We start from the raw sequence: 25,520 nt of genomic DNA on the forward strand, positions 1-25,520 counted from the left end.
GAAATTTTTCAAAAGCTTTTTCTGCCTCTATTGAGATGACCATATGGATTTATCTTGCAATTTGTTAACATGATATATCACATTGATGGATATACACAAGTATATTGAAGAATGCTTGCATCCTTGGAATTAACTCAACTTGATCATAGTGTGCTATCTTTTTAATGTTTTTTTGAATTCTGTTTGCTAGAGTTTTGTTGAGGATTTTTCCATCTATTTTCATCAATGATATTGGCCTGTAATTTTCTTTTTCATGTTGTCTTTGTCTGGTTTTGGTATTAGGGTGATGACGGCCTTGTAGAATGAGTTTGGAAATGTTCCTTCCTCTGCAGTTTTTTGAAAGAGTTTGATAAGAATAGGCATTAGCTTTTCTCTAAATGTTTGAGAGAATTCACCTGCGAAACGATCTGGCCCTGTCCTTCAATTTTTTGGGAGTGGTTTTTTTTTTTAATTTTTTAAAAATTAATTATTTATTTTTAATTTTTACTTTACAATTTTGTATTGGTTTTGGCATAGATTGACATGAATCCACCACAGGTGTACATGCATTCCCATTTTCGATTTCAGTGCATGTAATTTGCTTGTTCATAATTTCTGTTTCTTCCTGGTTCAGTCTTGGTAGATTGAACTTTTCTAAGAATAGATCCATTTATTTCAGTCGGTCCGTTTTCTTGACATATAGTTGCTCATAGTAACCCCTTATGATCCTTTGTATTTCTGTGTTGTCTGTTACCCTCTCCTTTCTCATTCCTAATTTTGTTGATTTAATTCTTCTCCCATTTCTTCTTGATGGATTTGACTAATTGACAATTTTGTTTATTTTCTCAAAGAAGCACCTTCCAGTTTTATTAATCTGTACTAATGTTCCTTCATTTATTTCTGATCTGATCTGTAGGATGTCTTTCCTTCAACTAACTTTTTTTTTTCTTTTAATGTCCTTTATCCAGTTGTTTTAGGTGTAAAGTTAGGTTGTCTATTTAATGTTTTTCTTTTTTCTTGCTACAAACTTCCCTCTTAGAACTGTTTTGTTGCATCCCATAGGTTTTGAGTTGTCATGTTTTCATTCTCATTTGTTTCAAGAATTCTTTGATTTCCCTTTTGATTTCTTCACTTACCTGTTCATTATGTAAAAGCATATTGTTTAATCTCCAAGTGTTTGTGTTTTTTACTGTAACTGATATCTAGTCTCATAGTATTGTGGTCAGAAAAAATGCTTCATAGAATTTCAATTTTTAATAATTTACTGAGGTTTGATTTTTGGCCCCAATATAGTCTATCCTGGAAAATATTCCAAGCACACTTGAGAAGAAAGTGTGTTCTCTTGGATTTGTGTGGACAATGCTGAAGATATCAATTAGGTCCCTTGGGTCTAATGTTTCATTTAAGGTTTGTGTTTCCTTATTGAGATCTTCCCTGGTGGCTCAGAGGTTAAAGCGTCTGCCTGCAATGTGGGAGAGCTGGGTTCGATGCTTATTAATTTTCTGTTTTGATGATCTGTCCATTGGTATAACTGGGGTGTTAACATCCCTTACAATTATTGTGTTGCTGTCAATTTCCTTTTTTACGTTTGTTTATTTGCCTTATGTACTGAGGTGCTTCTATGCTGGGTGCATAGATGTTTAAAATTTTATCTTCTTTTCAGATTGATCCCTTGATCATTATGTAATGTCCCTTCTTTTTCTTGTATAATATTCTTTATTTTAAAGTCAATTTTGTCAGAAATGAGAATTGCCACTCCAACTTCCTTTTGATTTCCATGTGCATGGAATATGTTTTCAATCCTCTTATTTTCAATCTGTATGTGTCTTTAGGTCTGAAGTGGGTCTCTTGTAGACAGCCTATATTTGGATCTTGTTTTCTATCCATTCAGTCAATCTTTGTCTTTTGGTTGGAGAGTTTAATCCATTTACATTTAAAGTAATTATTTATATATTACTATTAGTATTTTACTATTATAATATAATATAATGCTGTATGTTCTTATAGCATTTTTTAAACTAATTAATTAATTTTAATTGGGGGCTAATTAATTTACAATATTGTAGTGGTTTTTGCCATATGTTGACATGAATCAGCCATGGGTGTACATGTGTCTCCCATCCTGAAGCCCCCTCCCACCTCCCTCCCCAGCCCACCCCTCAAAGTCATCCCAGTGCACTGGCCCTGAGCCCCTTGTCTCATGCATCGAACCTGGACTGGCAATCTATTTCACATATTATAATATACATGTTTCAATGCTATTCTCTTAAATCATCCCACCCTTGCCTTCTCCTACAGAGTTCAAAAGTCTGTTGTTTATATCCTGTCTCTTTCGCTGTCTCACATATAGGGTCATCATTAACATCTTTCTAAATTCCGTATATGTGCCTTAATATACAGTACTGGTGTTTTCTTTCTGACTTACTTCACTCTGTATGCTACTGCTGCTAAGTCGCTTCAGTCGTGTCTGACTCTGTGCGACCCCATAGATGGCATCCCACCTGGCTCCCTCATCCCTGGGACTCTCCAGGCAAGAACACTGCAGTGGGTCGCCATGTCCTTCTCCAATGCATGAAAGTGAAAAGTGAAAGTGAAGTCGCTCAGTCGTGTCCCACTCTTAGTGACACCATGGACTGCAGCCTACCAGGCTCCTCCGTCCATGGGATTTTCCAAGCAAAAGTACTGGAGTGGGGTGACATTGCCTTCTCTGTCACTCTGTATAATAGGCTCCATTTTCATCCACCTCATTAGAACCGATTCAAATGCATTTTTTAATCATGGAGTAGTATTCCATTGTATATACATACCACAGCTTTCTTATCCATTACTTTGCCAATGGTCATTTATTGTTTGTAGACTTTGATAGCAGCCTTTCTGACCAGCATGAGATGGTACCTCATTGTGATTTTAATTTGCATTTCTCTGATAATGAGTAATGTTGAACATCTTTTCATGTGTTTGTTAGCCATCTGTATGTCTTTTTTGAGAAATATCTGTTAGTTCTTTGCCCCCCCCCGCTTTTTTTTGTACTTTCAATTTTTTATTTCCTAAAGTAAAAAGGAAAATAATTTACAATTTAACTAGTTTTAGCATTTTTGTTTTTTGTTGTTGCCTAGTTCCTTTTTTAAAATTTTACTTTATTTTACTTTACAATCTGTATTGGTTTTGCCATACATCAACATGAATCTGCCACGGGTGTACACGTGTTCCCATTTTTTGATTGGGTTATTTATTTTTCTGTAAATTTATCTTCATGAGCTGGTTGTATAGTTTAGAGAATAATTCCTTGTCAGGTGCTTCATTTGCTATTATTTTCTCCCATTCTGAAGGCTATCTTTTCACCTTACTTATAGTTTCCTTCGTTGTGCAAATGCTTTTAAGTTTAATTAGGTCCCATTTGTTTATTTTTGCTTCTATTTCCATTACTCTGGGAGGTGGGTCATAGGGGATCTTGCTATGATTTATGTCAGAGTGTGTTTTGCCCATGTTTTCCTCTAGGAGTTTTATAGTTTCTGGTCTTACATTTAGATATTTAATCCATTCTGAGTTTATTTTTGTGCATGGTGTTAGAAAGTGTTCTAGTTTCATTCTTTTATAAGTGGTTGACAGGTTTCCCAGCACCACTTGTTAAAGAGATTGTCTTTTCTCCATTGTATATTCTTGCCTCCTTTGTCAAAGATAAGGTTTCCATAGGTGCATGGGTTTATCTCTGGGCTTTCTATCTTGTTCCATTGATCTATGTTTTGGCATTGTGCCAGTACCATGCTGTCTTATTGACTGTAGCTTTGTAATATAGTCTAAAGTCAGGTAGGTTGATTCCTCCAGTTCCATTCTTCTTTCTCAAGCTTGCTTTGGCTATTCAATATTTTTTTTTGTATTTCCATACAAATTGTGAATTGATTTATTCTAGTTCTCTGAAAAATGCCATTAGTAGCTTGATAGGAATTGCATTGAATCTATAGATTGCCTTTTGTTATATACTCATTTTCACTATGTTGATACTTCTGATCCACGAACATGGCATATTTCTACATCTATTTGTGTTCTTTGAGTTTTTCATCAACGTTTTATAGTTTTCTATGTATAGGTCTTTTGTTTCTTTAGGAATATTTATTCCTAACTATTTTATTCTTTTCATTGCACTGGTGAATGGAATTGTTTCCTTAATTTCTCTTGCTGTTTCCTCATTGTTAGTGTATAGGAATGCAGGGGATTTCTCTGTGTTAATTTTATATCCTGCAACTTTACTACATTCATTGACTAGCTCTAGTAATTTTCTGGTAGTGTCTTTAGGGTTTTCTATGTAGAGGATCATGCCATCTGCAAACAGTGAGAGTTTTACTACTTTCTCCTGATCTGGATTCCGTTTATTTCTGTTTTCTCTTCTGATTTCTGTGGCTAAAACTTCCAAAATTATGTTGAATAGTAGAAGTGAGAGTGGGCACCTTTCTCTTGTTCCTGACTTTAGGGAAAATGCTTTCAAGTTTTCACCATTGTGTATAATGTTTGCTATGGGTTTATCATATATGGCCTTTATTCTGAGTTATGTTCCTTCTATGCATGGTTTCTGGAGGTTTTTTTTTTTATCATAAATGGAAATGGATGTTGAATTTCATCAAAGGCTTTCTCTGCATATATTGAGATAATCACATGGTTTTTATCTTTTAATTTGTTAATGTGGTGTATCACATTGATTGATTTGTGAATATTGAACAATCCTTGCATCCCGGGGATAAAGCCCACTTGGTCATGATGTATGATTTTTTTTAATATGTTGTTGGATTTTATTTCCTAGAATTTTTTAAAGGATTTTTGCATCTATGTTCATCAGTGATATTGGTCTGTAGTTTTCGGGTTTTGTGGCATCTTTGTCTGGTTTTGGTATTAGGGTGATGCTGGCCTCATAGAAGGAGTTTGGCAACTTACCTTTCTCTGCAATTTCCTGGAAGAATTTGAGTAGGATAGGTGTTAGGTCTTCTCTAAATTGTTGGTAGAATTCAGCTGTCAAGCCATCTAGTCTTGGGCTTTTGTTTACTGGAAGATTACTGATTACAGTTTCATTTCCGTGCTTGTGATGGGTCTGTTAAGATTTTATCTTTCTTCCTGGTTCACTTTTGGAAGGTTAGACTTTTTAAAGACTTCGTCCATTTCTTCCAAGTGGTCCATTTTATTGCCATAAATTTGCTGATAGTAATCTCTTATGATCCTTTGTATTTCTGTGTTGTCTGTTGTGATTTCTCCATTTTCATTTCTAATTCTGTTGATTTGATTCTTCTCCCTCTGTTTCTTGATGAATCTGGCTAACGGTTTTTCTTTTTTTATTTATCTTCTCAAGAAACCAGCTTTTAGTTTTGTTGATTTTTGTTATAGTCTCCTTTGTTTCTTTTTCAATTACTTCTGCCCTAATTTTATGTGTTCTTTCCCTCTACTAACCATAGGGTTCTTCATTTCTTCTTTTTCTAGTTGCTTTAGGTGTACAGTTAGGTTATTTATTTGATTTTTCTCTTGTTACTTGAGGTAAGCTTGTAATCTATGAACCTTCCCCTTAGCACTGACATTACTGAATCCCTTAGGTTTTGTGTTGTCTTGTTCTCATTTTCATTCATTTCTATGCATATTTGATTTCTTTTTTGATTTCTTCCATGATGTGTTGGTTATTCAGAAGCATGTTGTTTAGCGTCCATATATTTGAATTAATAGTTTTTTTTTTTTTCCCTATAGTTGACATCTAGGCTTACTACATTGGGATCAGAAAAGATGCTTGGAATGATTTCAATTTTTTGAATTTACCAAGGCTAGATTTATGGCCCAGTATGTGATCTATCCTGTAGAAGGTTCCATGTGCTCTTGAGAAAAAGGTGAAATGCGTTGTTTGGGGGTGAAATGTCATATAGATATTCATAGGTCTAACTAGTCCATTGTATCATTTATAATTTGTGTTTCCTTGCTAATTTTCTGTTTAGTTGATCTATCCATAGGGGTGAGTGGGATAGTAAAGTCTCCCACTACTATTGTGTTACTGTAAATTTCCCCTTTCACACTTGTTAGCCTTTGCCTTACATATTGCAGTGTGCCTATGCTGTGTGCATATAGAATTATAATTGTTATATCTTCTTCTTGGATTGATCCTTTAATCATTTTTTAGTGTCCTTCTTTGTCGTTTTTCATGGTCTTTATTTCAAAATCTGTTTTATCTGATATGAGTATTGCTCCTCCTGCTTTTTTTGGTCTGCATTTGCTTGAAATATATTTTCCCAGCCCTCTACTTTCAGTCTGTGTGTCCCTTGTTCGGAAGTGGGTCCCTTATAGACAACATATATAGGGGTCTTGTTTTGGAATCCATTCAGCCAGTCTTTGTCTTTTGGTTGGGGCATTCACCCCTTTTACATTTTGGGTAATTATTGTTAAGTATGATCCCATTGCCATTTATTTTGTTGTTTCGGATTTGAGTTCATAAACTGTTATAGCTTCCTTTGTAGCTCAGTCAGTAAAGAATCTGGCTTCAGTGCAGGAGACCCGGGTTCGATCCCTGGTTTGGGAAGCTCCCCTGAAGAAGGAAATGGCAACTGACTCCAGTATCCTTACCTGGAAAATCTCATGGACAGAGGAGCCTGGTGGGCTGCTGTCCATGGGGTCACAAAGAGTCAGACATGACTGAGCGACTAACACTTCAGTTCAGTTCAGTCGCTCAATCATATCGGACTTTTTGCAACCCCATGAATTGCAGCATGCCAGGCCTCCCTGTCCATCACCATCTCCTGGAGTTCACTCAGACTCACGTCCATCAAGTCAGTGATGCCATCCAGCCATCTCATCCTCTGTCGTCCCCTTCTCCTCCTGCCCCCAATCCCTCCCAGCATCAGAGTCTTTTCTAGTGAGTCAACTCTTCGCATGAGGTGGCCAAAGTACTGGAGTTTCAGCTTTAGCATCATTCCTTCCAAAGAAATCCAAGGGCTGATCTCCTTCAGAATGGACTGGTTGGATCTCCATGCAGTTCAAGGGACTCTCAAGAGTCTTCTTCAACACCATAGTTCAAAAGCATCAATTCTTCGGTGCTCAGCCTTCTTCACAGTCCAATTCTCACATCCATACTTACTTATAAACCTTTTCTGTGTTTCCTGTCTAGAGAAGTTCCTTTATCATTTGTTGAAGAGCTGGTTTGGTGGTGCTGAATTCTCAGCTTTTGCTTGTCTGTAAAGCTTTTCATTTCCCCTGCATAATAGACTGAGATTCTTACTGGGTATAGTAATGTAGGTTGTAGGCTTTTCTCTTTCATCACTTTAAGTACGTCCTGCCAATCCCTTCTGGCCTGAAGAGTTTCTGTAGAAAGATCAGCTGTTATCCTTATGGGATCCCTTTGTGTGTTATTTGTTGGTTTTCCCTTGCTACTTTTAATATTTGCTCTTTGTGTTTGATCTTCATTAATTTGATTAATATGTGTCTTGGGGTGTTTCCTTTTAGGTTTATCCTGTTTTGGAGCCACTGGCTTTCTTGGAATTGGGTGGCTATTTCCTTCCATATTTTAGGGAAGTTTTCAAGTATTATCTCCTCAAGTATTTTCTCATGGCCTTTCTTTTTGTCTTCTTCTGGGACTCTTATTATTCAAATGTTGTGGTGTTTAACATTGTCCCAGAGGTCTTTGATGTTATCCTCATTTCTTTTAATTCTTTTTTCTTTTTTCCTCTCTGCTTCATTTATTTCCATCACTCTATCTTCCACCTCACTTATATCTGCTGCTTCAGTTATTCTACTGTTGTTTCCCTCCAGAGTTCTTTTGATCTTATTTATTGCAGTATTCATTATTGACTGACTCTTTTTTTTTATCTCTTCTAGGTTCTTGTTAAACATTCTTGCATCTTCTTAAGCCTCGTTTCTAGTCTGTTTATCTGTAACTCCATTTTGTTTTCAAGATTTTGGATCATCTTTACTATCACTATTCTGAATTCTTTTTGAAATATACTCAAAAAGAGAGATCTCCTCCTCTTTTGTATGATTTTGTGGGGATGTATCATGTTCCTTTACGGGCTGAATATTTCTCTGCCTTTCCATTTTGTTTAGATTGTTCTTTTGGGGGTGGCCTTTCTGTATGCTGGAAGTTTGTGGTTCCTCTTTATCGTAGAGGTTGCACCCTGTGTGTGTGGTTAGACGTTTGGCTTGTCAAGGTTTCCTGGTTATGGAAGCTTGTGTCCGTGTTCTGGTGGGTGGAGCTGGATCTCTTCTGAGTGCAGTGAAGTGCCCAGTAGTGAGTCTTGAGGTGTCTATGGGTTTGGTGTGCCTTTGGACAGACTGCATATTGAAGCTCAGGGCTATGTTCCTGTGTTGCTGGAGAAATAGCATGATCTGTCTTGCTCTGGAACTTGTTGGCTGTTGGATGGAACTTGGTTTCAGTGTAGGTATGCAGAGTTTTGGATTTGCTCTTGTCCATTAATGTTTCCTGGAGTCAGGAGTTGTCTGGTGTTCTCAAGTTTTGGATTTGAGCCTCTTACCTCATGCTTTCAGTCTTAATCTTACAGTAGCCTCAAGAGTTCTCCATCCATACAGCACTGCTGATAAAACATCTAGAAAAATGGTGAAAAGAATCTCCACAGTGAGGGAAACCCAGAAAGTTTCACAGAGTTACATGGAGAAGAGAAGAGGGAGGATGAAGATAGGTGAAGAGGGGAATCCAAAGGGGAGAGAGCAATCTAGCCAGTAATCACTTCCCTAAGTGTTCTCCACAGCCCAGAACACCCAGAGAGATTAAGAGTTAAGTAGAGAAGCATAAGGGGAGGGAGGAGATACAGGTGACCTGGGGGACAATGGGGAGATTTAAGAGGAGAGAGAGCAATCAAACCAGTAATCACACCCCTAAGTAAAAATGGGTACTGAAGATGAGATTCTTAAAGGTACACAGTTGATAACAGATACCAAAAAGCAAAGATTAAAAATCTAGAGTAGAGGTTAGACTCTGAAAAATACAACATTATAAATACAAAACCAATCACAAATTATAAAAAATACATATGTGAAATTTGCTTCAAAAAATAGGGTCTTTTCTGCAAGGTAATAGTAGGTTATAAAAATAAAAATTAAGGTATAATAAAGAACTGAAAAAAAATTTTTAAATGATACTAGTAAAAGTATATTTAGGAATTTCTCTGGAGCTGGTGAGGGCAGTGTCGGGTCAGTTCAGTTTCAGATAGTTCCTTGTTTCAGCTTATACTCCTTTTCAAGGTCTATAGGCCCCTTCCAGTGCTTGGTCAGTGCTAACTACAGGGTTTCAGTCTGTTGTGCCTGTCACTTCGAGAGAAGTTCCCTCTGTTTGCAAATCTCTTCAGTGTCTAATTTCCACCCTGACGCAAAGGGGTGAAGGTGGTCACTTATTTAGGCTCACTTGTGCAGTCATGCTGTGGGGAGGGAGGAATACTACAAACAAATATCACTGGCATGTGTGGGGAGTGCCCACAGTGTCTGGACCACACTGGGTTGCCCTAGCTCATGGTGCCTGCACTTTCTCTGTCTACACTGCTCAGACTCCAGGTTGCTTTGAAGGGGAACTTTCCAAAGCAGGCCCTACATTGTGTGCACTTCCCTGATCTAAGCTGCTCAGCTTCAGGTTCTCCACAAAGGCATAGACTCGGCTGAGCCTGCATTTTGTGCCCTTCCCAGGTCCGAGGAGCTCAGGCAACCAGGTGCTTGGAGAGCACACTGTCCCAAGTGTGCAGTGCATCTTATCACCTCTCTGGTCCCAGTCTCTTGGTTTACTGGGTGCGCCACAAGAGCGCCATCTCAGGTGTGCCGTGTGTCTCCTCTGGGGGGTGATCTCAGGTTGCAACCCTCCTGGCAGGTGTCAACTGTTCAATATCCCAGGAAGACATGGTTAACAAGTGGGAGCCTGCTCCCTGTATGGTGGAGGATGCCGTCTCTGGGGCCAAAATTGCCCCCTGCCTTCTGGCTCTGGCTGTTGCCTGTCTGCCTCTCTGCCTCCAGTGTGGGGGGGGGGGGGCTGGGGAGGAGCCGGTCTGCAGCCTACTAGCTCTCCTTTGGCATTTGCTCAATCCTTTGTTCTGTGAGCGGGCCAGGATGTGGCTTAGGTTAGAGCTTTTCTCTCTCTCTGTCTCTCTCTCTCTTTTTTATCCCTTTCTCTCTCTGTCCCACAGTTTGGGTTGCTATCTCACTTTAGCTCCCTCAGATTGTCCTCAGGGCATTCAGGACAGTTCCTTAAACTTAAGCAATGCAAAAGTGTCTCCCCCACTTGCTGGTGGCTGACCTGAGCATCTGAGCTATTTCTCCGCTTGGAGTTGTGGTTAAGGCACATATTCTATGGTGTTTTTGTTGTTGATGTTGTTTTGTTTTGTTTTTCCCTCCCTATTATGTTGCTCTCTTCCTGGTGGATCAGAGGTTAAAGCATCTGCCCACAATGTGGGAGACATGGGTTCGATCCCTGGGTAGGGAAGATCCCATGGAGAAGCAAATAGCAACCCACTGCAGTATTCCTGCCTGGAAAATCTCATGAATAGAGAACCCTGGTAGGCTACAGTTCATAGGGTCGCAAAGAGTTGGACACAACTGAGCAACTTCACTTTTTTGTTTCTGTCTTTCGCTTTATGTTGCCCTCTGAGATTTCAAAACTCACCACAGACCCACTGGTGACAGGGTTTCCTGGTGTTTGGAAACTTCTTCCCCTTCACGACTCCCTCCCCAGGGCGGGTCTTTGTCCCTAACTCTTTTTTCTCCCTTTTTGTCTTTTATATTCTGTCCTACCTCATTTGGAAGAGAATGGGCTACCTTTCTGGGTGCCTGGTGTCCTCTGCCAGTGTTCAGAAGTTGTTTTGGGGAAGTTGCTCAGCATTCAAATGATCTTTTGATGAATTTGTCGGAGAGAAAGTTATCTCCCCGTCCTATTCCTCCACCATCTTAAGACCGCCCCCCACTTACATTTTCTTAATTCTTTTGGTTTTTTTGTAGGTCTTTCCTTTGTCTTATGCTCATTGCCTATATGTCTCTTTAATATATGTTGTAAAGCTGGTTTGATGGTGCTAAATTCTCTTAACTACTGCTTGTCTGTAAAGGTTTTAATTTTTCCATCAATTTTGAATTGCCAGGCAAAGTAATCTTGCTTGTCGATTTTCCTCTTTCAGTACTTTAAATATATCCTGCCATGCCTTTCTGGCTTTCAGGATCTCTGCTGAAACATAGCTATTAATTGAATGGCCTTTCCCTTGTGTGTTGCTTGTTGCTTTTTCCTTGCTGCTTTTAATATTCTTTCCTTGTGTTTAATCTCTGTTGGTTAGTATGTGTTTTGACGTGTTTCTGCATGACTTTATCCTCTATTGGACTCTCTGTGCTTCTTGAACTTGATTGACTATTTCCTTTCCCCTGGAAAGGTTTTCAACTATATTATCTTCAAAAAATTGCTCAGTGGTTTTCTTTTTCTCTTCTTCCTCTGGGACTTCTATAACTCAAATGTTGGCGTGTTTAATACTGTCCCAGAAGTCTCTGAAGCTCTCCTCAATTATTTTCATTCTTTTTCCTTTACTCTGCTCATCAGCAACTATTTCAACCATTCTATCTTCCAGCTCATGGTTCCATTCTTCTGCTTCAGTTACTCTATTCTTGTTTCTTTCTAGAGTATTTTTATTTCCAGTAATTGTGTTATTCATCTTTGTTTATTCTTTAATTCTTCTATATCCTTGGTAATTGTGTTAATTGTGTTGATCACTTCTTGGCATTTTATGCATTCTATTTTCAAGGTTTTGGAACGTCTTTACCATCATTATTCTGAAATTTTTTCAGGTATTTGAACTATTTCCTCTTAGGGTTTTTGTTGTTGTTGTTATTGTATTGTTTTGTTTCTTTTTTAAGTCTTGTGTGCTTCTAGTTTTTTCCTTCATTTGAGCAATAATTTTTTACCTTTTCTTTTTTTCATTATTGCATTTGTTGTCTCCTTTTCTCAGGCTTTCAAGTTGAATAGCTTCTTCCTTTTGGTCTGGCCTTGGTGTGTAAGATTGTGCCAGTGGTTTGTGTAGGCTTCTTTTGGGCATGACTTTTGTTTGTACTCTGGTAAATGAGGCACGTTTTTTTTTTTTTTCTCTCTCTCTCTCTGATGGGCAGGGCTGTATGAGGTGGCAGTCCTGTTTACTGATGACTAGGTTTGTGTTTTTTCTTTCTTTGTGTGTGTGTGTGAGCCATCTTACACTGGGTGCTGCTGGAATTTGGGTGATGCCAGGAATATACAGGTGGAGGCTTTTATGGGAATTCTCACTAATAAATACTCCCTGTGATTAGGAGTTTTGTGGCAGTCTAGAGTCTTGTCAGTGCTCCCACTTCAAAAGTTCAAGGCCTGATCTCTGGCCAGGGAAGTGAGATTCCACAGGTGGTTTGTAATGGCATTAAAAATTAACAAATCTGACTAAAAGCATAAACTGGAAAACAAAACCAAAGCCATATGTCAACAGGGGAATAAAACAACTAAAGCAAAACAGACTAATAAACATAATGAGGAAAAGTGAGAAAAGGAAAAAAAGAAAGAAAAGCTAGAAAAGCAAATTTAAATAGAGGTAAATAAAGAAGCTTTACACATATTAAAGAAAAACAACAGGAAAATAATAAGAAAAGCAAGCAAAAGAATATATGTGGAAAAATAGTGATAATTTCTTTTTAAGCTTTGAAAATTAAAGAGGAAAACAACACTCAAAACCATGTAGAAGCAGAAGTATTTAAAGGAAATTAAATTTGTGGTTAAAAAAATTTCTCAAAAGTGTAAATACATTTAATTGTAGTATTAAAATCAATAGCTACTACAACAGAGAGCAAAAAGTAAAAAATTAAAAACCCAGTAGCAACTTCTAAATAAATTAAAATATAAGAATAATGAATATTTTTCTTGGGTCATCTGTCAGCATCCTTTTCCTCAATGTGGGTCACAGTCCACCTCACCTCCCTAGGATGCCCTCCAGTTCTGGACTGGTCTCTTACCTGTTGTGGCCGCAGCTCAGACTCTAATCTGGTCCTACTCTTGCATGTTCTTGCTCTAATGTCCACATCTGCCAGTGCTAGTGTGTTTTCTTTTGCAGGAATTCTCATTGTCTTTATATATTCCAAAGATACATTAAGTCTACCAGTTGATCATGTGGTTTCAATCTTCAGCTTTTACCACTGGAGGGAATGCTTTGGATCTATTCCTTAGCCACCTGCCCCTGGATTTCACTTGTGGTTTTATCTCCACCTTTGCATGTGAGTCGTCCACAGGAGTTTGCTCCTGAGGCTCCCCTAGAGAACTTGGGTGTGCCCCAGGGAGGACAGAATGTGGAGGTGATGCAGTTGCTTAGATTGCAGGAGCCCTGGCAGTACCAGGTACTAAGGGAAGCCACTGGCTAGAACAGCAGGAAATATGATGCCCTTAAGGATTTTTGTAACCTCTGCTTGCTCTGTCCTTGTGGGATTGAGCTAGGGAGTGACACAGGAGCTTGGATAATGAGGACCACGGCAACACCAGATACATAGCTGTGGCTATTGTCACAGGAGATATGTGACTATTAGGGATTTTTCTAGCTTCTGACAGCTCTGCCCAGAGAGGATTGAGCATGGAGGTGACACAGCTGCTTGAATTATGGAAACCCTGGCAGTGCCAAGCGTGCAGGGAAACCAACTAACTCAGCTGCAGAAGCGATCATGCTATTAGAGTCATTTCCTAGCTTCTGGCACCTGGCCATCAGAGGGCCTCTTTGGCTGGTCCTTTTCTGTTGCTTCTCCCTTTCAGGAGCTTACAGGCCCCCCAGTTGGGGTCATTGTTTGTTGTTTTTTGCATCAGGGACTTAAAGATTACCCTGCCTGGGGTCCTTCTGTTGCTTTACATGTCAAGTCCTTAAAGGGCCACCCTCCCTGTGTTGTTTCAGCCGTCTGGTGCTGATATGTGCAGGGAGAGACGCTATAGAGATGGCTCCATCCTCTGTGTGTGACTCAGCAGTATCACGCTGCCTCCAGGATAGCTGGCTTTCCTTCATAAGCATTTCCCACTGTGCTCTCCTCTCTGAGGTTCCCTCAAACCGTCTCCCTTCAGTCAACAGTAGACCTTGCCATGGGATTGCTTTTGAATCTCTATGTTCCAGCTCCAACCTGAAGCACTTTCTAGGGGACTTGCATCCCCGTCTGGTGTAGGTACAGCTGTGGCAAGTATTGTCTGTGTGATCCTCATTCCATTGAGACTCTCACTGGTCAGCTGCTTCACTCTCCAACAGTCTCAGTGCTTCACCTCTGTCACAAACATTTGCCCTCCCATGCAGCTCTATCCCTGCTTTAGTTCCCAAGCCCAGATGCAGATCCAGTTCTACCCACTCTCCTCTTTTTTTGCATTCCTCCTTTTGTCTTGCTGAGCGTTGCCTGGTTCTATATATTCTTTTCCCGTGGTCAGGTTCTCAGCTGGCGTTCTGCAAGATCCTCTGTGTCTGGAGGTGTATTCCTGATTTATCCATGGAGAGAGATGTACTCCATGTGTACCTACTCTTTTACCATCTTAGATCTCAGTGTATGGTATAGAGCCCACACCTCACTCCAAGTTAGGATTGCTGTGGGGGTCGGTTGTTAAATTTCTGCTGTTGGGTCAGGATAAAAAACTATGGATATCTTGTTCTTCTTATTTGAACATACTTCTCAGTTGATCACTTTTCTTGACTCTCCGTGTTGATATCTGTGCATTAGACTAAAGATCCACTTGTCCTAGTCTTCACAGATTGGCCTCAGAAGTAGAACCTCAGAATTCAGCCTTTTCAATCAGCCTGGCCAGAATTTTGGTTACCTCTCTAACGTCTCTGCTCATCCAAACTTCTGTGTTTGTACTCAGCCTCCTCCAGGAGTTGAGAGTATGCAGTCACTAATCTAGAACCAGACATCTTGGAATGTGAAGTCAAGCGGGCCTTAGAAAGCATCACTATGAACAAAGCTAGTGGAGGTGATGGAATTCCAATGAGCTGTTTCAAATCCTGAAAGATGAGGCTGTGAAAGTGCTGCACTCCATATGCTAGCAAAGTTGGAAAACTCAGCAGTGCCCACAGGACTGGAAAAGGTCAGTTTTCATTCCAATCCCAAAGAAAGGCAATGCCAAAGAATGCTCAAACTACTGCACAATTGCACTCATCTCACATGCTAGTAAAGTAATGCTCAAAATTCTCCAAGCCAGGCTTCAGCAATACATGAACCATGAACTCCCTGACGTTCAAGCTGGTTTTAGAAAAGGCAGAGGAACCAGAGATCAAGTTACCAACATCTGCTGGATCACGGAAAAAGCAAGAGAGTTCCAGAAAAACATCTATTTCTGCTTTATTGTCTACACCAAAGGCTTTGACTGTGTGGATCACAATAAACTGGAAAATTCTGAAAGAGATGGGAATACCAGGCCACCTGACCTGCCTCTTAAGAAATCTGTATGCAGGTCAGGAAGCAACAGTTAGAACTGGACATGGAACAACAGACTGGTTCCAAATAGGAAAAGGAGTACGTCAAGGCTGTATATTGTCACCCTGCTTATTTAACTTATGTGCAGAATACATCATGAGAAACGCTGGACTGGAAGAAACACAAGCTGGAATCAAGATTGCCGGGAGAAATATCAATAACCTCAGATATGCAGATAACACCACCCTTATGGCAGAAAGTGAAGAGGAGCTAAAAAGCCTCTTGATGAAAGTGAAAGAGGAGAGCGAAAAAGTTGGCTTAAAGATCAACATTCAGAAAACGAAGATCATGGCATCCGGTCCCATCACTTCATGGGAAATAGATGGGGAAACAGTGGAAATAGTGTCAGACTTTATTTTTGGGGGCTCCAGAATCACTGCAGATGGTGACTGCAGCCATGAAATTAAAGGACACTTACTCCTTGGAAGAAAAGTTATGACCAACCTAGACAGCATATTCAAAAGCAGAGACATTACTTTACCGACTAAGGTCCGTCTAGTCAAGGCTATGGTTTTTCCTGATGTATGGATGTGAGAGTTGGACTGTGAAGAAGGCTGAGCACCGAAGACTTGATGCTTTTGAACTGTGGTGCTGGAGAAGACTCTTGAGAGTCCCTTGGACTGCAAGGAGATCCAACCAGTCCATTCTGAAGGAGATCAACCCTAGGATTTCTTTGGAAGCAATGATGCTGGAGCTGAAACTCCAGTACTTTGGCCACCTCATGAGAAGAGTTGACTCATTGGAAAAGACTCTGATGCTGGGAGGGATTGGGGGCAGGAGGAGAAGGGGACGACCGAAAAGGAGATGGCTGAATGGCATCACGGACTCAGTGGACCTGAGTCTGAGTGAACTCCAGGAGTTGGTGATGAACAGGGAGGCCTGGCATACTGTGATTCATGGGGTCTCAAAGAGTCGGACACGACTGAATTGAACTGAACAAGTCAGAATACTTGGTGGAACAGGCAATTGGAGTTTATCACCTAGCTCACTCTGCACTGACCTGGGGAAAGGAGCTGTGGTTAATGCCTGCATGCTGCTTCAAACTCTGTGCCTTCTGCACCATAATTTGGCTCTCTGTGCTCCCCAGGCACAAATGCAAATGTTGGGTTTCATCAGCTCTCAGGGACAGGTTAGTTGGAAGCCAATTCCTCAGGCAGAGCAGGAAAAGATGAAGGTCCAAATGTGCTGTCTGACTCCTTCCATGGAGAAACTGGGAGTTGCTCACTCTTCATTAAGGTAGGGGAAGACATGTGAGAAGTGCTGGTACAGATTCATAACTGCCTCTTCATTTCTGTAATCTCAGGAGATCGGAAATCCTAGGCCTCCCAGAGGCAGGTAAATTGGAAGCCGGACCCTGGACTAGCATTTGCAAAATCAGAGACCTAGATGGTGGATCAAACTCTTTGCTCCTCTGGGAGAAGCTGGGAGTTGAGTATTCCCTTCAAATTGTATGGTCCTCTGCTGCATGGATTTTATTGCAGGAATGTGTCTTAGTTTTCCCTCCCACTTAGGATTTTGGGATTTTCTCACTTGCCTTGAATGCAGAACTTCTCATTTACTGTTTCTATTTTCTTTCTTTTTTTTTTTTTATTAAATTTATTTATTTATTTTTAATTTTTACTTTACAATTCTGTATTGGTTTTGGCATAGATTGACATGAATCCACCACAGGTGTACATGTGTTCCCAAGGAGCTGAAACAGACATAGCTCTTAATTCAGTGTCTGTGGAGGGAAGAAGAGGTGAAGGTGGCCTATTCCACTCTCTTACTAATATCACTGCAGTGTTTCCAAATTATATGGGTTGGGCTTGTTTGTTTTCCTATATTCAGTTTTAAGGAAAAGCAATTATTGATTTTCAGTCTTTATCATTATTATTATTGCTATGTAATTTTAAAATTCCCCTCAGCACAATTTTGTGTCATCTCATAAATCATATAAAACTTTACTTATCATGGTTTTATTTTCATTCAATTCAAAATATTCAGTTTTCTCTTTTGATTTCTTCTTTATCTGTGAAGTACTAAAAAAATTAGCTGAATTCTATGAAGATATCTAGTAGGTGACAGAATTGTACTTTTCCAAGTTTAGTTATTCATGGTTTGAAGGATCAATATTTTGTCCTTAGTAAAATGAATGGATGTATTGATCTTTGTCATCTTCATTGAACTCCATGTACTAATACAGCTTTAAGCACTCAGTTTTGATGACAGCATTTCAAATTCTCAGAGACAAAGGCTGGGGTAACTATGGTGGTAGATTCTGTGATCGTCACCTGATCCGTATTCTGGGTTGTGTAAGAGATCCAGACTAGGCAATACTTTCAACAAGTCCCAGGAAAAGGAACCCATTGCTAAAAGATTTCTGACATGCTGTGGGATTCCAGATCCTTTATACAAACAGATTTCTTATAATTTCCTAGAAGGGATCCAGAGTATTTTAAATCTTGCTTTGCTCTAGAAAATAGAAATCAAGTGTTTTGGTTTAATATCTTTGGAAACTCATAGTTTTTTGTTTTGTTTTCCCCCTCTTACACAGGACCTTAAATGATTAGATGTTTTCTTGGTTTATAGTCATAAATGACTCCTCTTTTTTGTATCATTACCTTATTTGGGTCCTTATGAAATGTATATCAAATATATGCTTACCTTTTCTTTATGCTTTCTCCCTTTTAGAAACATGTTCAAAATCTGAAATAAGAATTGAGAATGGATTTTTGTCTGAATCTACCTTTACGTATCCCCTAAATAAACAAATAGAATATAAGTGTAAACCAGGATATGTAACAGCAGATGGTAAGACATCAGGGTTAATTACATGTCTGCAAAATGGATGGTCAGCTCAACCTGTATGCATTAGTAAGTAATTCATTATCTTAGTATTCTTTATCCTGATGATAACTATACAGAAGTATTCTTTAACTTTGTTCTTTTTTCCTTTTTTCTTTCTTTCTTTTTTTTTTTTTTTTTTTGCTGGGGCAAGGTCATATGAAGTGTTTTGTGGTTCCATGGCTGTATTTTAAAAGATCAATTACAAAGCTTTGAAAAATGTATCTTTTTTTGCCTTTAATGATTAATCACTAGTGTAGTAGAATATCATTGTACTATTTAGTTCAACGTTTTGTCACTTTAAAACATCTTGTGACTAAAAAGTAATTTTGCTAAGAGCCTTACCTCTCTTCCGGGATAAATTCATTTATTTTCAGCTGAGACCTTTATGCTGATTGCATCTGCATTTATTTTAGGAGACTCTTAAGCCAGAGTCTCTGCTCCTAAGCCTAAAAGTTATGTTTTTAAGCAAAGCTGTGAGGCCATGGTGCTTAAACTTCAAATAATATGACATATAATTCATATGTTTGAATCTCTAGGATAGATATCCTTGTGAAAAATTCTCTCTTAGGAAATCTTCATAAACATCTAGTTAGTGGAGACAGAGAAACACCTCTAGACAGGACCAAATTCTGCTGTGCTGAAGGTTTTTCCTGTAGCAACACATAGATGTTTATGAAGATTTTCTAAGAACAATGAATGAGTTTGTCTTATTCATCCCAAAGCTACACAGTGATATTTTTGAAGTGATATTTTACATAGTCACTTTAAGTGAAGTGGGTATTTATAATATCCCTTTCTACTGTTTTCATTTTATTTTTTCCAGTGTCTATACTTGCTACTGGCACTACACCCTCAAAATGAAAAAAGTTGCACATATCAAACTTTTATCTTAGCTACCCATATTCCCAGTGTATACTCTGAAAAAAAATATGTTTGAACATCAGGACACTACGAAGCAGACATATTTGTTAAAGTAGTATATGTGCTTCCATAGAGGTAAAATAAGGTCGTAAAATGTGTATTTCTGTTTTAGTGATTAAAATTCCTTCTATAAATAATTTCTGTCATCAGAAATTTTAAGTTTTCATACGACATATTTGGCTGCATTTTTATTTGCTTAAAACTGTCAGAGTTGTCTTTGAATAAAACAAACGCCATTATTTTTTAGACTCTCAAGGAAAATGTGGGCCTCCTCCACCAATAGACAACGGAGACATTACCTCACTCCTGCAATCAGTATATCCTCCAGGAATGAGTGTTGAGTACCGTTGTCAGCTCTACTACGAACTTTGGGGAAACAGAAGCATAGTATGTCGGAATGGAGAGTGGTCAGAACCACCAAAATGCTTAGGTAAATGCTTTAAACTTCTCTTGGATCCTGGGATAATCCTTGTACACAGCATAATGTCTACCTGTTTATAATAGAGATTTTATGGATTAAATAACAACGAGTTAATGCTTGCATACCAAGCATTAATACCTGAATATAGAAATAAAGTTATAAAATTTCATGTTCAAGCGCAATGGCCCCTTTATGAAAGCTCTTCATATAATAACTGACATTATGAATCTTATAACATTTAATGATTACACTAAACAAAATATCTCATTCTTATAACATTAATTTTTAAAATATGATGAAACCTACATTATACAATTTCAGTGTATTGGTTTGGAAAAGGTTTGAGAAAGAATTTTTGGACCAACGTTCTTGAAACCCTGAAATTCTGTAGCAAGTATTTGCATATTACTCAAAGGTTTATGTTTATTTTCTTTAATTTTAGAGGCATGTGTAATTTCAGAAGAAACAATGAAAAACCATCACATACAGTTAAGATGGAAAAGTGATGAAAAACTTTACTCTAAAACAGAGGATACTATTGAATTTATGTGTCAAAATGGTTATCGTCAACTGACACCAAAACATACATTTCAAACAACTTGTCGGGAAGGAAAGGTGGTGTATCCTCGATGTGGGTAAAACTAAATGCAGTTGTAAAACTGAAATATGTACATGTATTCAGATTTTTCCTTATTAATTCAATTCTGTTTATTTTATCATGTATTTTTAAACTCATCTTGAATCATAAATCAGATTTGTGTTAAATATTATGGGGACAATGTAATTGAGAGATGGGTCCAATAAATCACTTCTTAAAAGTACCTCATTAAACTTGGCAAACAAAATATTATGTGTCCTGTTCATGAAACATTTACAACAAGAAATTAGATTCAATCACTTCCATGCCTCCTTCCATCCATCAGTTTCCTAACTTTCTTAAAGCTTTCTCCATTACTTCTGAGGGTTTCTGAAACTCTGTTTTAGCATACAAGGGAAAAAAGTGTGGAAAGAAATGGAAAACATTCAAAATATTGATAATATCACTTAAACATATAAAAGCAAACTATGTCATATTTAAGTCAACAATTAAATATAAGAAGTTTATCTTACTTTCGCTCGTCTATCAATAGATGAATAAACCAAAAATGATGAAATACATAATATTTTCAGTTCAGTTCAGTCACACAGTCGTTTCTGACTCTTTGTGACCCCATGCACAGCAGCACTCCAGGCCTCCCTGTCCATCAGCAACTCCCGGAGCTTACTCAAACTGAATTCCATTGAGTCCAACCATCAAACCCTCTCATCTTCTGTCATCCCCTTCTCCTCCCTCCTTCAATCTTTCCCTGCATGAGGGTCTTTTCAAAGGAGTCAGCTCTTCACATCAGGTGGCCAGTATATTGGAGCTTCAGCTTCAGCATCAGTCCTCCCAATGAACATTCAGGACTGATCTCCTTTAGGCTGGACTGGTTGGATCTCATAATATTTTACAAGATGCTTATCAAAGTACACATAATTCAAATAAAGAACAATAAGAATCACATTGTGTAACTACTACAACATGGCATATAAATGATTTAAAAATTCAACATTAAATATACACACACACATAAAGACACTCTGCTTTAAACACTGAATAACTTTTTATAGAAAAATATTGGCAAGAAATGTAAGAAACTATTTAGTATAGCTAGAGTTGAATTCACAGATAATCGGTGTAAAAGGTGTTTCACTTCTTTTTACTTACATGAATTCTTGAATTTTTCTGTCTTCAGTGTATATCAACTTTGAACCTCAAAATAGCTTCTAAAATAAATATGCAAAGTGACACAACAGGAGCTTTAGAGATCAATTTGGTAATAAACTCCAGGTCTAGTAACATTTTCCTGATTTTGCTGGTACAGAGCACTTTAGAAACATTCACCACCAGTCTGAAAGGTGATTTTTTTTTTTTGTATTTTTATACCTTTATGGTGAACATCCCAAAAATTAAATTAAGAAAATAATCAAGTTACAACAGCATAAAAATAAAATACTTAGGAATAAATTTAGCACAAGTAGCTTGATAACTGCACACTAAAAATCCACAAAACTTTGTTGAAAGATATTAAAGAACACCTAAATATATATACACCCATGGCTAATTCATATTGATGTATGGCAGAAACCAACACAATATTGTAAAGCAATTATCCTCTAATTAAAATAAATAAATAAATAAATAAATAGATGCCTCATGTTTCATGGGTTGGAATATATTATATTATTTATAGTAATGCTCTCCAAATTGATCTACAGATCTGAGGCAAACTATCAAAATTTCAATGTCTTTTTTTTGTTGTTGTTGTTATATATATATATATTTTTTAAATTTATTTATTTATTATTTTACTTTACAATTCTGTATTGGTTTTGCCATACATTGACATGAATCCACCACGGGTGTACATGCATTCCCAAACCTGAACCCCCCTCCCACCCCCCCTGCCCACAACATCTCTCTGGGTCATCCCCACGTACCAGCCCCAAGCTTGCCATATCCTGCATCGGACATAGACTGGCAATTCGATTCTTACATGATATTATACATGTTTCAATACCATTCTCCCAAGTCATCTCACCCTCTCCCTCTCCCACTGAGTCCAAAAGTCCGTTATACACATCTGTGTCTTTTTTGCTGTCCTGCATACAGGGTCATCATTGCCATCTTCCTAAATTCCATATATATGTGCTAGTATACTGTATTGGTGTTTTTCTTTCTGGCTTACTTCACTCTGTATAATTGGCTCCAGTTTCGTCCATCTCATCAGAACTGATTCAAATGTATTCTTTTTAATGGCTGAGTAATACTCCATTGTGTATATGTACCACAGCTTTCTTATCCATTCATCTGCTGATGGACATCTAGGTTGTTTCCATGTCCTGGCTATTATAAACAATGCTGTGATGAACATTGGGGTACATGTGTCTCTTTCAATTCTGGTTTCCTCAGTGTGTATGCCCAGTAGTGGGATTGCTGGGTCATAAGGCAGTTCTATTTCCAGTTTTTTAAGGAATCTCCACACTGTTCTCCATAGTGGCTGTACTAGTTTGCATTCCCACCAACAGTGTAGGAGGGTTCCCTTCTCTCCACACCCTCTCCAGCATTTATTGCTTGCAGATTTTTGGATCGCAGACATTCTGACTGGTGTGAAGTGGTACCTCATTGTGGTTTTGATTTGCATTTCTCTAATAATGAGTGATGTTGAGCATCTTTTCATGTGTTTGTTAGCCATCCGTATGTCTTCTTTGGAGAAATGTCTATTTAGTTCTTTGGCCCATTTTTTGATTGGGTCATTTATTTTTCTGGAATTGAGCTGCAGGAGTTGCTTGTATATTTTTGAGATTAGTTGTTTGTCATTTGCTTCATTTGCTATTATTTTCTCCCATTCGGAAGGCTGTCTTTTCACTTTGCTTATATTTTCCTTTGTTGTGCAGAAGCTTTTAATTTTAATTAGGTCCCATTTGTTTATTTTTGCTTTTATTTCCAGAATTCTGGGAGGTGGATCATAGAGGATCCTGCTGTGGTTTATGTCGGAGAGTGTTTTGCCTATGTTCTCCTTTAGGAGTTTTATAGTTTCTGGTCTTACATTTAGATCTTTAATCCATTTTGAGTTTATCTTTGTGTGCGGTGTTAGAAAGTGATCTAGTTTCATTCTTTTACAAGTGGTTGACCAGTTTTCCCAGCACCACTTGTTAAAGAGATTGTCTTTACTCCATTGTATTTCTTGCCTCCTTTGTTAAAGATAAGGTGTCCATATGTGTGTGGATTTATCTCTGGGCTTTCTATTTTGTTCCATTGATCTATATTTCTGTCTTTGTGCCAATACCATACTGTCTTGATGACTGTGGCTTTGTAGTAGAGCCTGAAGTCAGGCAGGTTGATTCCCCCAGTTCCATTCTTCTTTCTCAAGGTTTCTTTGGCTATTCGTGGTTTTTTGTATTTCTATACAAATCTTGAAATTATTTGTTCTAGTTCTGTGAAAAATATCGCTGGAAGCTTGATAGGGATTGCATTGGATTTTTAAATTGCTTTGGGTAGTATACTCATGTTCACTATGTTGATTCTTCTGATCCATGATCATGGTATATTTCTCCATCTATTAGTGTCCTCTTTGATTTCTTTCATCAGTGTTTTATAGTTTTCTATATATAGGTCTTTAGTTTCTTTAGGTAGATATATTCCTAAGTATTTTATTCTTTTTGTTGCAATGGTGAATGGAATTGTTTCCTTAATTTCTTTTTCTACTTTCTCATTATTAGTGTATAGGAATGCAAGGGATTTCTGTGTGTTGATTTTATATCCTGCAACTTTACTATATTCATTAATTAGCTCTAGTAATTTTCTGGTAGAGTCTTTAGGGTTTTCTATGTAGAGGATCATGTCATCTGCAAACAGTGAGAGTTTAGAGCACTTTAGAAACATTCACCACCAGTCTGAAAGGTGATTTTTATGTTCATACATTTTACACAGCATATTAAGCTTAAATCAGTTAACTATAAACATTTTAAATTTCTAAATATCATAAAATTTTATTATTAAAATAGATTTAAATAATCAAGCTACAATATTTAAGATGATATCTTATTACTTTGCACTGCATCAAGTCAAGTGACCTTCTTAGTCTAAGAAGCATGGCCATCAGCATTGGTGCTAATTGATTTAAATCTGAGTTGCTGGTAACAGCTGGTTTTCTCACCCTTAAATTAAATTGTTACAGTTGACAAGTTATCTTTGCTGTAAATGTTAACATTTTTGCAGATAATATTTCTCCAAATTTTTCAACTAATGGTTATAGAATCTATTTATGACCCAAGGCTGCAAACAGTTATTTCACTGTTGTCTAGAAAATGGTGATTTTTAAAGATCAGTTCTATCATTTTTCTGCATTTATTGTCATTCTGTGTAAAGAGATGAGTTAATTTACAGACTTTGTTCATAATCAACTTTCACCTAAAACGTTTTAGCAAATCTTTAAAATAATTTGTTTTTAAATAATTTGTAGTTGACATATAGTTGATTTACAAGTTTCAGATGTATAACACAGAGATCCACAATTTTTAAAGATTATACTGTATTTAGAGGGCTTCCCTGGTGGCTTAGAGGTTAAAGCATCCACCTGGAATGCGGGAGACCCGGGTTCGATCCCTGGATCGGGAAGATCCCCTGGAGAAGGAAAATGGCAACCCACTCCAGTACTCTTGCCTTGAGAATCCCAAAGAAGGAGCCTGGTAGGCTACAGTCCATGGGATCGCAAAGAATCGGACATGACTGAGCGACTTCACTACACTATATTTAGAGTTATTGTAAAATATTGGTTATGCTTCCTGTGTTGTATGGTATGTCCTTGGAGATTCTTTATTTTATACATAATACCTCTTAATCAAATACGCCTACTGTCCCTCCCTTCTTCCTTCTCCCCACTGGCAACCAGTTGCTCATTATCTGTATCTGTGAGTTTGTTGCTGTTTTGTTATATTCATTCATTTTTTCTGTTGTTGTTATATTTTTATTTTTATTTATTTTACTTTACAATACTGTATTGGTTTTGCCATACATTCATTATTAAATTTATTTTTAAAATATAAATTTATTTATTTTAATAGGAAGCTGATTACTTTACAATATTGGTTTTGCCAAACATCAACATGAATCTGCCATGGGTGCACACGTGTTTCCCATCCTAAATCCCCCTCCCACCTCCCTCCCCGTATCATCCCTCTGTGTCATCCCAGTGCACCAGCCCCAAGTATCCTGTATCCTGCATCGAACCTGGGCTGGTGATTTGTTTCATATATGATATTATACATTTTTCAATGCCATTCTCCCAAATCATCCCACCCTTTTCCTCTCCCACAGAGTCCAAAAGGCTGTTCTATACATCTGTGTCTCTTTTGC

The 25,520-nt window shown here is 37.9% G+C and overlaps 1 protein-coding gene across 2 annotated transcripts in view; it reads left to right on the plus strand.

Moving 5' to 3' along the window:
- Positions 1-25,520, plus strand: part of CFH (complement factor H) — a 328,111-nt gene that overhangs the window by 281,612 nt on the left and 20,979 nt on the right. The window contains exons 10-12 of one of the 2 annotated variants that reach the window (XM_040262904.1): positions 18,085-18,267; positions 19,409-19,591; positions 20,025-20,427. In XM_040262904.1, the coding sequence (XP_040118838.1) occupies positions 18,085-18,267; positions 19,409-19,591; positions 20,025-20,221 (563 nt within the window). In that variant the 3' untranslated portion in view covers positions 20,222-20,427. Of the gene's footprint in view, positions 1-18,084; positions 18,268-19,408; positions 19,592-20,024; positions 20,428-25,520 lie in introns of those variants that run through there. The other variant, XM_040262905.1, reaches the window with a different exon arrangement.

Source organism: Oryx dammah, unplaced genomic scaffold (assembly GCF_014754425.2).
Source record: "Oryx dammah isolate SB20612 unplaced genomic scaffold, SCBI_Odam_1.1 HiC_scaffold_21, whole genome shotgun sequence".
Classification (NCBI taxonomy): domain Eukaryota; kingdom Metazoa; phylum Chordata; class Mammalia; order Artiodactyla; family Bovidae; genus Oryx; species Oryx dammah.